Source organism: Mustela nivalis (assembly GCF_964662115.1).
Source record: "Mustela nivalis genome assembly, chromosome: 17".
Lineage (NCBI taxonomy): Eukaryota > Metazoa > Chordata > Mammalia > Carnivora > Mustelidae > Mustela > Mustela nivalis.
Window position 1 is genome coordinate 4,682,930 of NC_139036.1, and position 14,007 is coordinate 4,696,936.

General features: G+C 55.6%; 1 protein-coding gene across 8 annotated transcripts in view; it reads right to left on the bottom strand.

Annotated features, from left to right (window-relative positions):
• Positions 1 to 14,007, bottom strand: part of MYH10 (myosin heavy chain 10) — a 118,511-nt gene that overhangs the window by 43,084 nt on the left and 61,420 nt on the right. For 5 of the 8 annotated variants that reach the window (XM_082708190.1, XM_082708192.1, XM_082708189.1 and 2 more), the window contains 6 exons: positions 13,403 to 13,521; positions 12,684 to 12,836; positions 9,656 to 9,829; positions 6,986 to 7,159; positions 6,584 to 6,698; positions 2,515 to 2,577 (listed from right to left, as the gene is read on the bottom strand). In XM_082708190.1, the coding sequence (XP_082564316.1) occupies positions 2,515 to 2,577; positions 6,584 to 6,698; positions 6,986 to 7,159; positions 9,656 to 9,829; positions 12,684 to 12,836; positions 13,403 to 13,521 (798 nt within the window). The remainder of the gene's footprint in view (positions 1 to 2,514; positions 2,578 to 6,583; positions 6,699 to 6,985; positions 7,160 to 9,655; positions 9,830 to 12,683; positions 12,837 to 13,402; positions 13,522 to 14,007) is intronic. The other 3 variants (XM_082708195.1, XM_082708194.1, XM_082708196.1) reach the window with 1 other exon arrangement.

Here is a 14,007-nt window from a genome sequence, read left to right on the forward strand (position 1 = left end):
CGAAAAGGACCAGTTCAGCGTTTTTGAAACCAGAGCATTGTCCTCTCGGTTGGAAGCATGGCTAAGGGGAAGCTTCCCCCTTAACTGTGACAAGGAGAAAGGGAAGAGCTCAGTGGACATCAGAGATGAAGGAAGACCCCCCAGGAGCCTGTGACAGACACGAAGCCCTCCTGCATGCCGGCCAGCCCCTCCCCGCTGCGTCTGTCCAAGTGAACTGGGCTCCCACGTTCAAGGGCGCTTCTGCAGCAGATTGGAAAGGAGCGGGGCTGGTGGGAGGGGCGTCCTCCAGCAACTGCTGGGACCGGCTCCAGGTACTACAATTTTGAGGTTACGATCCCTCCTCGCCAGCTCATTGCTGGTTTAGTTCAGAAAGTCTGGGCTTTCAAAGCAGATCTGGAAGAAAACAGACCTCTGGCTTACAGCGGAAACATGAACGACTCCCTATTCCCTCTCTGGGGATTCCTTCCTCTCACACACTTGTTCTCTGATGCTTCTGGAAGCCCGTCTTTCCTCCTGCCTCTCACCCTTGTCCTCAGAGCCTGCACGGCCTCCCTGCTTCATCCCTAACACTCCGCGGGAGCTCGGAAGCATAAGGTCACACGAGCTCCACGCCCTCACGTCTAGAGGGACACACACTAAGTTATTGCTGCACCTAAGACAACAGGTTCACAATCTGGACACCTAGAAATCCCTTCCTCCGCCGTCTTCGGAGAATTCAGTGCACACACTAAAGCTCCACATCTTTGTTTAATGCTGGCTACGCCTCTCTGGGGCTGGACTTCCTAAGCACACACTGAGGAGGAAGACCATTTGTGGGAGACCAGACGTAGCCACGGCGGGTGGAAGACCTTTTAGAAGGAGAGATGGAGCCTGGACACTTATTCAGCCAAATCACTCAACAGAGGACACCTCTGGCGAGGTGAGGTCAGGGAGCTCAAGGAGCTGGCGGCCTGCCCGAATGACGTCATCCAGGAGGGGCTCGCACGTGCTGCAGGAGCAGAAACACACCTGCTCCACGTTGTGGGGAAAGAGCCCCTGCGCCTGTGCCACGGGAGAGGTGAGGGCCACTGTGCGGGCGCTGGACAGAGCCACCGCGTCTGAGAACCGGCTGTGGGACACCCACCCTCCGGATCCCTCACTGAACTGCTTCCTTCTGGGGCACCGATTTCGTGCCAGGGCCGGGGAACTGACGGCAAGCCCACACTGGCCCGTCCCTGCTCTACAAGAGCTCCATCGGGAGCGCTCTTAAGAGTTCAGACATCCAAGAGTCCCAGTGATTAGTTTAAAGAGGGCACTCTATTTTGGCAGAAAGTCGAACAGAGCCAGCGCTGACTCTGAACAAATCACGTTTCCGGCAGCCCCTTTGCTGGAAACTCCTGCCTACTGGTCTGTCCCTATCCCCGCGTCCTTGACCCAGGCCAGACTACCGAGGGCCACGGGGGCGTGAGTCACGAGTTCTTCCTTGGGCTTCTGTGCGGCATGTGCTCCAGCTCGTGGGACCCTCCCTGGCGCCATCTGACCCGCATCCCAGCCCCCAGCTCTCCCAAGTGCTTCCTCCCCAGGACGAGGCCTAGAACCGAGGCGGGGGTACTTGAGTGGAGACCGGCACGCTCCTCTTCTTCCTAAGGAAGTCTTGGGATGGTCTGAGGTCTCAGCATCACTGGATTCCAAAAGTCAGAAAGGAAATTTTGTCTGATGAATCTGAACTTTGTCTCTGAATGTCACACCTGACAATTTCACTACATGATTATCAAACTGGCTGATACATTCTTTCTTAGGTCGGGCTATCACGGGGCCTTTAGCCATGTGTAGGCCGTATTTAACAACGGGGCTGGGGCCTCAGACCACAAGGTTCCATCGTGCGGGGCTCAATTTCGGGTTCAGGGTCTGAATTCGACCCACACCTGCACCTCTGAGCCTTGTTGATCGACTCACGATCTCAAGCTCCAAACAAAAAGCCACGTGACTCGATACCCACCCACGTTCCAAACCAAAGCTAGCCCGAGGAGACCAACACGGGAGAGAAAGGCGGAATTATCTGCTCTCCCAGCATGCAGGACTTAAAGCAAGAACCACCCCTCCCTGGAATTCCTCGGCCTCGAAAACGTAAAGGAGACCCAGAGACATGGGAGACCCTCCTTCCGCACATCCGTTCCCAGCAGTCCTTTCGGGGCCCGTGTATCAAAACGGCACCACTGGCAAAGGTAGCGACGTTGCCTTTCAGTAAGCAGTGCTGTGAGTGCGGAAGAGAAGAAGCGATGTGTATGCGGTAGCGATTCGATTGTGGATGCGCTCAAACAGCTGCCTCGGAGGACAAGGGGAGGGAGCATGAAATGAAAGGTTCATGCAGGTCTATGAGCGAAACAAAAACAGGAGCCCAGGAACCAGCCCCCCGCCCCCGCCCAGCCTACCCCGGGCCCCTCCCGGCCACCCTGCAGCCCCCCCACCCCCCTCCCCGCGAGCTCCTCCTGGGGGCTTATGTGCTTGGAAGACCTACAGGCTTTGTACATTCACCTGGTGGCTCATGAAGACCAGAAACACTGTCATAGAAAGAAGCTCTCTGAATATTCTGAATCTCTACAGCAGAGACACAGCAAAACAGGACAGAAGAGCAGATACACAAACACGTCGGTTAGTGTGAGAGACATTGGACATCACAAGTCAGCTCTGCAGTCGGGCTGCAACCCTCGCGAGTCGGGGTGCAGAGCCCGTGCGACATTACCGCGCAGATGACTGCGCACACTTGGACACAGGTCCTCACTGAGTCAACTTACGGGGACTCAGAAGAGCCCTCCCCGCAGCATGTGTGAGCATGGGTTCGCATCCATGCTCCGTGACCGCCCGCCCCCTGAAAACCCAGGAGGAAATTTAAGGGTGCTCAGGTGCTACTGGCGTTATCCTTCATAAAATTATCTCGCAATTAGCACATCAGGACGAGACTGAGCAAGCTGGGGCACTCTAGTGCGTGCGTTAGTGGCTTTTACAGTCCAAATTCACATTGCTGTCCACTCAGGCGTCCAATACAAATTGTGGCAATTTAATTTACTTCAAGTAGAAATTAGGAACAGAAATACATTATATGTTAATTAAGAAAAGAAAACCAAAACCATGAAACAAATAATACATTATATGTTAATTTAAAAAAAAAGGAAAAAAAAATTAGTAACAGGTAACTACCTTTAAGGAAAGTAAAATTCAAATTCTGTTGCAGCAAAATGTTAAAACAACTGTAAACCATTGGGTGACATGTGAATGATCACACCCTTTACCCATGAATATACCCGAGGAGGCACTTTTACATGAAAATGCAATTGTTGGCTTCCCCTCCCCCAGATAAGACCCAGGGCGCGTCAAGGAGTCTGTGCAGCTGGCAGAGAAATCCCAGAACATCTTTCAGCAAAAAGTAGGGCACTATGAATCTCTAGGGCAGGGCTGCCACCAAAAATCTTAATACTCCTGGTTGGGTCTTGAGAGAACTCCGTCAAACCCCTCAGAGTCTGTTTTAACACAAAATGTTTTATACCCTGGGGATTGTGCCTTCGCAGGCAAGTTAATCCACGCAGCCTACTCTCCTGGTCAACCTGTCATTTCCTGCTTCTGCACTGATGTGGCTACAAAGAGAAAAATAAGGTGTTCTTCCCGGGTTACTGTCTTTTTCTAAGGCCTGGCCTTATCCCAAGACTGAGCCGTGGTGAACTTTCCTCCTAGACCCCCGGCCACACTCCGTGCCTGCCGCTGACTCTCCAAACGCAACACGCGGTCCCGCAAACTGGGCAGACTGCCCTGGGCCCCCTTCTCCGCCATCCTGTCACTCAGATGAGGGAACTGACCACCTAAGCCAATGGGACTTCTGCCCATAGTAGCAAGCCCGTGGGATTTTTCCAGAGCAGAGGTCAGCATGGCCCAGTCACATTGGGGGCAGGTACAGACAAAGGGGCCACACTGGCCTCCCAGCGGCTCCCTGTAGCAAGTCCAGGCCATGTAAACACTACTGTGCGGGGTCTGAGCCGTGGGCTAAGTTCAGACACACAAGGCTCTGGCCAGCACCGGGGGAGCCTGTGAGGCCGCCGGCTGTTCTGTAAGCGAGTCAGTAACGCAGGGTCTCTGTGGACACGGAAAGCACGGGAAGGCAGGTCAGGGACGCTCCTGCTGTGGTCCCACCTGTCAGACAGCTCACCTGGGCTACACGGTGGGCATGGACCCCTGTGGCCCGTGCCCACGCCATCTCACCCTCTGAAGGCTGCCAGCCCGCTGCGGCCGCAGGCTTCTTTGGTGAGGCATGGCGGCAACGGAGAGGGATGGAGGCAGGAAGGCCGGGAAGGAAGTGGGGGGCCAAGACAGAGGCTTGCCTGTCCTACTGGGGTGTCCTGAGTCTCCCGCTGGGGGGACAGCTCTGGGGGGACCGGAGGCACGTCCCACATCACCCCTCAATGGACCACACATGTCACGACCACGGTGAGACGGAGGCCAGATGGCCCCATGCCAATGGGTCAGGGCTTTCCCACAACATCATTTTCGGTGAAGAATTTTAAAAAGCAGTCAGAGTGGTTCAACCACATCAGAACCAGCGTGTTAGTCCAGACTCTCATCCCTTTGGTAATAATGGCCCTTTTTTTTCTCCAGTACCTGCTTCTGCTCTCACGCACAACAAAGAGAGAATCCATTTTTCAGGCTTCCTCTGACCCCTGCTCCATGGGCATTTCTTCCACACCCGTGGCCTGTCTCTAGGCCACCTTGCACTTGGCCCCCCATTTCTAGGCCCTTCGCCCCGACCCAGCCCACCGACCGCTTTTTCTGTCCACCTTCTGTGCCGCCCGGGACACCGGCATGGCTCGCACACCTGCTGCAGCCTGACTAGCAGGCGGGCTTCTCCAGCCTGGCTGGACCCCCTCGCTCCCAACCCTCGCTGGGCTCCCTGCCGCCACCCTGGGCTCACTCAACCTGTGGCTCGGGCCCTCCTTCCGAGCCATCCTCACTTTGGAAAAGGCTCCCCGCTTTGCAGCAGCTCGTTCATGGACTCCTGCTCCCCCTTGGCCACGTGCGTTCCCAAGTCCACGCCGGGACCACGCCTGGCACCTGGGACGTGCTCGGTCAATGCCAGGCTTCGCGACTCAACAAACTGTCATCCTTCAAGGACCAGGCGACTAACTCTGTGTCCACAACCAACTGCCTCAGCTCCCTGGGCCAGAGGGCCACCCTTCCTCTAACGCATATCTTTGAAGGCTCATTCCGCCCCATCGTGGGGCACCCATCCCAGCCGCTGCAGGACTCAACAGCTCGTGCGCATTTTCTCTTTCCTGTGCTCGGAGGTCTGACCGGAGCACCAGGTGAAGGGAGGGCCCAGGGCTCCTCAAGTGGCAGGGTTGTGGCGAAGGGGACCTGTCCCTCGCATGCTCCCCCCTCACACTGTCTGGCGCTGTGGGCCCCGTGCCAACCGGTGCTCTGAGTGGTCTTGTCCACTCTGGTTCCACGTCTTACATCCCCAAGCCACCGCTTCCTAGCGATGGACTCGGGGACCCTCGTGTACCCAGCTGCCGCCAGCTGCTCTGCCCAGAGCTCAGGGAGCCCCCTCGACTGCCCGGCTCATCATCCTGACAGGGAACATGCAGCATCTGGCTGGAGACTCTTGTGGGAAGGCACAAAAATGATCAAGCCTCCCCGAGTCCCTCCTTCTAGGGTCTCAGGTGGACCATCCCTCCTAGGACCCCCGTGCGCCGTGCCGCCTCCCCAGCAGGCCCAGCAGGTGCGCACGACCATTCTTGACTCGGGCACCCCTTGCCCTCCTCACGTTCTCAACACTCCCTCTGCTCTGTCCTTCCGCCTCCACAGCCCTCACACCTTCTCTTTCCCCTTCCTGGGCCTCTTTCTCCTCTGAGGAGATGGCTAGGTCACAAGGTCCTCAGGTGCTACGGGAAAAGCAGAAGCGAGCCAGGCTCCCAACGAGGCCTGACCTGGGGTGGAGGCAGGGGCAGATTCAGGGCGGAGAGCCCAGGTGGCCTGAGGCTATGTGAAGGGGACTCGACCAGGATGATGCTGCAGTGAGTGCAAACCCCAGGAGGCACGGCCTCCCGCTGTGCGTGGACTCCCGGCTGTCCTCCTTCTAGTCCTAGCAAACCTTCCAGTCTATGACCAAACGGCCAGACCCTGCAGCTGAGGCTCGTGTAAAGAAAACCACTACGGGGGCTGGTGGAAAGAAAAGATCATCTCTGCGTGGGGTTCTCGAACTTATTTGGCGGCCGCTCCGTGTGTGAGCAGAGGGCCTGCCCGGGGCAGACGCTGCTCAGCTGAGCCACACAGCAAGCTGTGGAGGGGCTTCTCTGGCCCTGTGTCCAGCGGCCCTCTAGCGCAACCCAGCCGGGCCCTAGAACAGTCCCTAGAACGGTCCCCACCTCCCGCAGCGTCTAACCGAGAAGGCAGGGTCGGGGGACCCAGGCGGGGTACCAGGTGGGGACTGGGTCTAGCGGCAGCCCTGCTCTAGGGAGAGCGAGTCTTGGGACACAGATCTACGTGGACGAACCACCTAGAAGCCGTAACTGGCAAAGCTCCCAGGCAGGCATCACTGCAGACAGGGGCGCGTCCTTACCGTCCTTCCAAAGCTCCGCCACGAATCTGTCCGACGACTGGTGCAGGAGGGTGGCCACGTTGTCGTTCAGCGGGTCCATGTTCTTCATCAGCCACTCGTCCGCCTTGTAGTCCACCTGGCGGGTGGCGGGCCACGCGGGAAACACAAACACACACAGGGAACGCTTTCAGCCTTCCGCCAGAAAGCTCGCGGGCCCGCCGGCTGGCCGGGCGACGCAGGGGCCATGCTCCGGGCACGCGCACGGCAAGGCGGGCGCACACACGACATGCGCACGGCACACTCACGGCATGGAGACTCGCGCATGCACACGGCAGGGCGGGATCCTGCGTGCGCACGCACGCGTCTCCGCACGGCCGTCCCTGGCCTCGGGGACATGGCAGGATCTGCCGGCGCGGCCCGTACCTTGCCCGCGTAGTGTATGATGCAGAAGTCCGCTTTGTCCTTCAGCTGCCGCGGCTTCTGGAACTTGGAGTGGGAGCCTTGCTCCTGAACCAGCTTCTCCACGAAGGTTTTGTCTGTGGCCTTCGGGAACCAGCACTCTTCATCCAGAAGGGCCAGAACACCAGGGGGGTTCGCCTGGTGACAAGAGGCAGCCACTGAGGGACCCCAGCAAGGGCCGGGAGCTGGGGCCACAGAGCTGGACGCTGACTACATTCAGGGGCTGGCCAGGGACAGGACCCTAAAACCTCCACCAGAACAAAGTGTTAGTCCAGCAGCTCAAAGTGTGGTTGCTGGGGGGCGGGGGACGCATGAGAAAGGGGAATTTTTTAAAATGAAAGAAAACCAGAATAACTGCACCCCTCAACTGGGTGGAACGCTTCCAACACCTTACACCCTAAGTGATTGCAGTTCCTGTTTAAGGGACCATGAAATAAGACGCGTCCCCTCACGCTTGGCCAACAGTGGAACCAGAATCCAGCAGAGAATATGAAAGTTGGGGTGAGGATCCATCAGCTGAGCGTCTGGATTTATTCCGGCCGACACTCGCGAGCCAGGCTGTTTAGTTTTGTGGGGCTGGGTCCCTGCAGAAAGGCCCAGAAAACATGGGAGAAAGTGGACCCATGCCACGGGGGGTGGGGAGGGCCCGACATCCCTGCCCAGGAGGACCAGAACGTGAACCAGGCCTAGGCCACTGGACTTCAGGGCCTGCAAGTTACGTCTCCATACAGAAAAAGAGCGCAGAGCCCATGTAGGGACTTCCCTTTTGGAGGCAAGTGGGGGACGCGTGACAGCAACACAAACAGTTAAATTGTCAAGGACTAGGTCACTGCATCCGGGTCAGCCCTCACAGTCACCCCACAACTACGGCCAGTCGGTAGGACAAGCCTCCAGGTGCACCTATGAAACCGGCCGTCTTCTTGAGCTCATGCGGCCTTGGCGTCCACTAGGGAAAGGCCAGCTGTACACAAGCATTGCTTAACGCACCCAAGAGTCAGTGTGACCATCAGCCGGAAGGCCATTGGCACAATGCACACCTGCAGGCAGAAGCTGTGTGTGGGGGGGTGTCCCTGCGATGGGCCCCCGGCAGCCAACTGCTTTAGGGCTCCTCCACCTACAAGAACCCATGGGCTTAGAGCAGCTCAAAGAGCGATCATCAGAGGTGGGCAGGACTAGGTGCCCGCCAAGCCGCCGAGATTAGAGAGGTAGGTCACTCAACGGGCCCCGCTCACCAGACTCTGAAGATCTGTACTCACACTAATGAGGGCTCATTCGTCTTTCTAGCATGATTCTTACATTTTAATACCTTCCAATGAAAATATCCTTAAGTTCTGAAATAGGATTCCGAAGGTAATTTAACCTTTTCTAAAAGGCTCGGTGACAGCGTCATTATAAATGTCCCCAATTGGGTCTTTGTATTTTTGCTACTTCATCCTTCACTGTCAAGCAGTGTTATTGTGTCTCTTTTCGCTGGGGATTTCTACAGAGCTGGAAGTCTGGGACAAGGTGTCTATCTGAGGCCGCAGGCTGTATGGGGGTGGAGGGGGGGACAGGTCTGTAAGTGCCTTGCTGAGCTTCCCTTCCTGACCGCCAGGGAATAGAGCCAAGTCATTAATATTTGCTTGGGATCCTAAGTGAATCCTATGTGGTCCGATGTATTTCTTTTCTTTCTTTTTTTTTTTTTCTAAAAAGGTTTTATTTGAGAGAGAGAAACAGGGTGGGGTGGGGGGAAGCAGGCTCCCCACTGAGCAGGGAGCCGGATGCAGGACTTGATCCCAGAACCCTGGGATGATGACCTGTAGCTGAAGGCAGATGCTTAGTGACTGAGTCCCCCAGGCTCCTCAGTCCTGTCTATTTTTGGGGAAAGAACGCCTGATGCTTGCTAAGAGTGCTGTATAAAGTACACCTGCCCAGGGGCACCTGCCCAGTGAAGCATCTGCCTTTGGCTCAGGTGATACCTCAGGGTCCCGGGATTGAGTCCCGAGTCAGACTCCCTGATCAGTGGGGAGTCTGCTTCTCCCTCCCCATCTGCTGCCACCCTGCTCTCTCTCTCTCTCTCAACTAAAAAAAAAAAAAAAAAACCCAAAACAAAACCAAAAAACATGTGCCCAAAACCCCCCAAAACTTCAAATTAGGAAAAAAAAAAAAAAGAGAGAGAGAGAAACAAAACACTGCCAAGATAAGAAGAGCTTTATGCTCCCAAGGATAGTGATGTGAAAAATGAGTCTGGATGACATGTCCTGCTCCTGGCCAAGGGCGGCGGCCTGTGTAGCCCTGGCAGGTGCGTGTAGTGGGGGTAGGGGGGCTGAGCAGTGCCTCAAGAGTGGTCTGCAGGCAGCAGGCTTCCCCACACAAGGGCTGAGGGAGGGCCTGCCTGGCTGCATGCTTGCTTTTTAAATAGTTCTTTTTATTAAAGTATCACCTTCCTACATCTTTTACGTTAAAAAACTGTCTTAAGACTGATTTGGCCGGGCCGGGGGCTGAGGGCCGGCTCTGTCCGCAGAGGAAGTGACTCTTAATATTGGGGTTGGGGGTTCGAGCCCCACGCTGGGCATGGAGCCTACTTAGGACAAGACCACTTGGGGGATGAGCGGCGGCAGAGCCCGGAAGTCCCGCACAGGATCGCGGCCTTACGGGTCTCTCGATGAGGTCGATGCAGGGCTGCAGGTCGAGCCCAAAGTCGATGAAGCTCCACTCGATGCCCTCACGCTGGTACTCCTCCTGCTCCAGCACGAACATGGTGTGGTTGAACAGCTGTTGCAGCTTCTCGTTGGTGTAGTTGATGCACAGCTGCTCGAACGAGTTCAGCTATGGGCGGCCACCGGCAGGGTGAGAACAGGACCTGTCAGCTTCCGGGGAACCCACAGGATGCCCACCACACACTCGGCCATGGCACCCACCCCGCATGATCGGCAGTCCCTGTGGCCTAGGCCGGGGACATCAGCAACATGCACCGAGGAGGGAAACTGAAGGCCCTGAGCTCAGTGTGCGATGTGCGTGACCTACGCGTACAACAGCCCAGCGCCTGCTGCTGAATGGTTCTGGACAGAAGCAGAGGAAGAGCGAGGAAATAAAGAGGGAAAAGGAAGGAAAAGCAAGTGGCCGCGTGGGGTGTGCAGCCCTCAGTCAGGAGTGGGGAGACCGTGGTGCACTTCCGGTCCCCTTTCTCCTCAGCCACGGGCTCTGCAGCAGCTGCAGGAGTCCTCTTGACCTCAGGGGTGGCTGCTGAGATCCCGCTCAGGCCCACACGAGCCCTCTGCACATGGGAGGCTCCAGGCCGCCTCTCCATGTGTTCCCTTCCCTTAGCAGTGTCCCTGCTGGGTGGTGACAGAGGATGACCACGTTCATGGCGGTGAGCCTGGAGACGTGTACATACATCGCTGTCCCCGTTCAGCCTACTGTGTTCACTGTACTTCCGCAGAAACGATGCTAGCGTGCTGCCCTCAGCCCGAGCAGCTTCCCCGTGCGACAGACACTGCTCTTTCCTCCTGTCAACCCTGCCCACTTCTCTACTCTAGTGGAGGGCTGGAATGGGGAAGGGTGGAGGGGTGGAGGGCTGGAGAGATGGGAGCGTGCAGGGGAGGAGGGGTACAGGGGTAGAGGGGTGGAGAGGCAGAAGGGTGGAGGGCTGGAGGGCTGGAGGGCTGGAGGGGTCTATCTTTCACAAGCGATCACCTTACGTAGTAGAAGTTCTCAACCTTCGCTCCCTCCTCCACGCTGTCCCTGCATAGCAGGTGCCCATGAATAACGTCTTTCATTAGGAAAAGGGATCTTCAGTTAGGGAACGTGTAATCCATCTCTGAGGAACGGATTTAGAGTCTGCGAAAGCCGTTCCAACTCTCCCCCCTCGGGGTGCTCTCCTGTTTCCCAACGAGGTTGTGCTCGGAGGGCGGACGGCCTGCCAATGGCAGCGGGATCTGGGGACAGAGGCCGGCCCGCTGGGGCCGACTCACGCGGAGGCGCGTGCATCGAGGATGGGAGATCTGACTGCCTGATTTGGCCTGGGCAGTTCTGTGGCACGGCACTTCGCCAAAAAGGATTTTTCTACTTCTTTCCCATGGAGCCGCCAATGGCATTTTTCTATCATCCATTCCCACAGTAGTAACGCATGGCACAGAAGGACGGACGGACAAAGAGCTGTGTTGAGAGGTCTGACGTTGCCTGCTTCTCCAGACCCTTCCAGAGAGGTCTGTGCACTCAGATGTGTGCATGCCACCTTGACTTTAAATTTGTCACTGTGTCTTGATGTGTTTCCACAGATCGGTACTTTGCTGTATGGAGATGCTGGGATTCAGTGACTCAGTTTCCTAACAGTGGGCATTGAGGCCTTTTCTGTTCTCTCCCCAGGACAATGAACGCTTTCTAAATAAAGGCTTTCTAAAACCTTTCTAGCTTTTTTATATTTTTCTACTGTCTGTCTATTCATAGGTCAAATCTGCCCTTTTTCAAGTCCTGCAGTTTTATTATGTTCTGTATCTTTTTAATGTCCTTTTCATTTCCCAGAATTTTACCATTATTTTTCATTAATTCACTTGTCAAAAATGCCGATCCACGAGTTTTGAACACATATTGAGAGATAAAGTGGAGGAAATTCACACCTTTATGGTGCAGGCTTTTCCCATCCAAGAACAAGGCATGATTTCCCGTTTGTTCTTCTGTTTCTCACGGGAGCATTGGGAGGGCGCCTTCTGCTAAACTGTGCCTATTTCTTCTTAAATGGATTCTTCAGAATCTCATGTTTTTGTTGCAGTTGGCACTGGGGATCTTTTCTTTCATTGTATCTCCTGACTGTTTGTATAGGGGAAAGTGACAGATTTTTTTTTTTAACGTGACATGTAGCAGGCCACCATCCACGATTTCTCAAGGTTGTTTTTTGTTTTTTTTAACAGATCAGTTCCTCTTAGCGCGGTCTCTCCCGGTGGCAGCTCAGCAGGTAAGACTGCTTGGACCGCTAACATTCAGATCTCATCAGGAGAGACCGAGCATTTTAAAGTTCCTTTTCAAGCAAGACGGCTCACCACCCAGTCGCAGCCAAGGGCAACACAGATCCCCAAAGTGTGTGATTTAGTATTTGTACCTGAGCATCCAAGAGACACGTTTTTAGAGATCAAAACTACCGTCCTTCTTGCAAAACTTTCACAGACGTGGGTCTCCACACCCGGGAGGGACGAATGCCGAGTGTGTGGACGAACCCAGTCAGAGCGACAGTGAGACAGACAGACAGCACCATCAGACGCTGCGGCTGGATCTCTGGGACACAGAGCACAATCTTCCGCGGTTCCTCGTCCGTGTCTGTTCCTCCTTGTCCCTCCTGGCAGCTGTGGTTTGAGCCACGCTGGCTTTCTAGCAGTTTCTAACACTTGGCGATTCTCTCCCCTAAAAGACCACTGGGCTCGCTCTCATCATACTGGGGGCTTCTCCTCCTCCAAGGGTCCTCCCCTGTTAACTGCCAAGACCCCTCCCGAGACTCCGCTTCTCAAGCGGCGCCCCCTCTCCTCCATCCCCCAGGTTTCCTCACAGCACCCCTGCTGGACTCGACTAGAAAGGCGGGGACTGCACCAGGGTCACAGGGGCTGGCATGAACACAGACTCAAAGAGGAACAGATAAGACAGCAGGGGGAAGGGAGGAAAGAGCGAGAGAAACGGAGACGGAGAGACATACCTCAAATATCTCGAATCCAGCGATATCCAGGATTCCGATGAAGGATGCGCCCTGACGCTTGGTCCTATCTAGAGCTTTGTTGATCCGGTGAACGAGCCAGCGGAAGAGCCGCTCGTACGTTGCTTTTGCCAAGGCCTCTACTGCAAAATCTGCCTGTGATTAGACAACACCAAACTTTAATTCTGGAAGCGATCTCAACAACACAATATTAGGGTCACCTGGAGTTTCATGGGCTCCCCAAACCCAAGAGCATTTGCTACCAAATCCCGTATCACTTTCCCGTAGCACGGGGGTTTCGGTGCAATGAAACTGGTGACACCGATTTTGGGGATGGGCAAAGGTGCCCGGGAATAAAGAGAGCCCTCACGACGCCCACAGGGGTCTGCGAATCGGCCCCCATCTGAAAGGAGCCGGCCATGAAACGGGTGCATCCGACCTCCAAAATCTTGGCGCTGGGCCACTCGCATGGGGGCCGGGGAGCCGAGAGCCCCCACTGTGGCCGCGCCCCCAAGGCGGACGACCTGTTTCCCCGGGAGAACCCAAAGGCGACATTTCACATTTGCTTTTTAAACAGTCCCTTAAAAATGTTTCTGAAAAAGAGGAAAGGGTACGAGAGCAGGACGATACACGGCACCAAGGAACACCCACGATTGGGAAGGTCTCCAGGCAACGGTGCAGTGCGTCTTTCAGACAGATGTGTGCCCACAGCGGGAGCTCACCTGCTCCTTGGTCTGGGCTTTCTGCACGTAGTCTCGGCCGACCTTGATCCGGGGCGTGAGGATGGCCCGGGTAAACTCCATCACATTCATCCCAAGCAGATGGCAGAGCTTCTGTGCAACTAGGGTGTGACAAATCTCCTAAGTACGAAACCTTCACCTGGGCCTAGTCGCGACCTACTCAGTAAGAAGCCTTATCTGGACACGGGCTGAGCAAGGCTTCAGGAAGGACAAGGTTTGGGTCTGCGTCCTTTCCAGCGAATCCCACTCAGTCCGAGACAGGCCACAGATCCTTACTCCGCGCTGCTTAACTAAGTCCCAGGGCCTCAGAACCCACAGAGGATGCCCAGGCTTAAAAGTGTTTTTAACGGGCGCCTGGGTGGCTCAGTGGGTTAAGCCGCTGCCTTCGGCTCAGGTCATGATCTCAGGGTCCTGGGATCGAGTCCTGCATCGGGCTCTCTGCTCAGCAGGGAGCCTGTTTCCTCCTCTCTCTCTGCCTGCCTCTCTGCCTACTTGTGATCTCTCTCTGTCAAATAAATAAATAAAATATTAAAAAAAAAACCAAACAAACTGTGTTTAACATGTCAAAGCTGGAGATCTCATTGTAA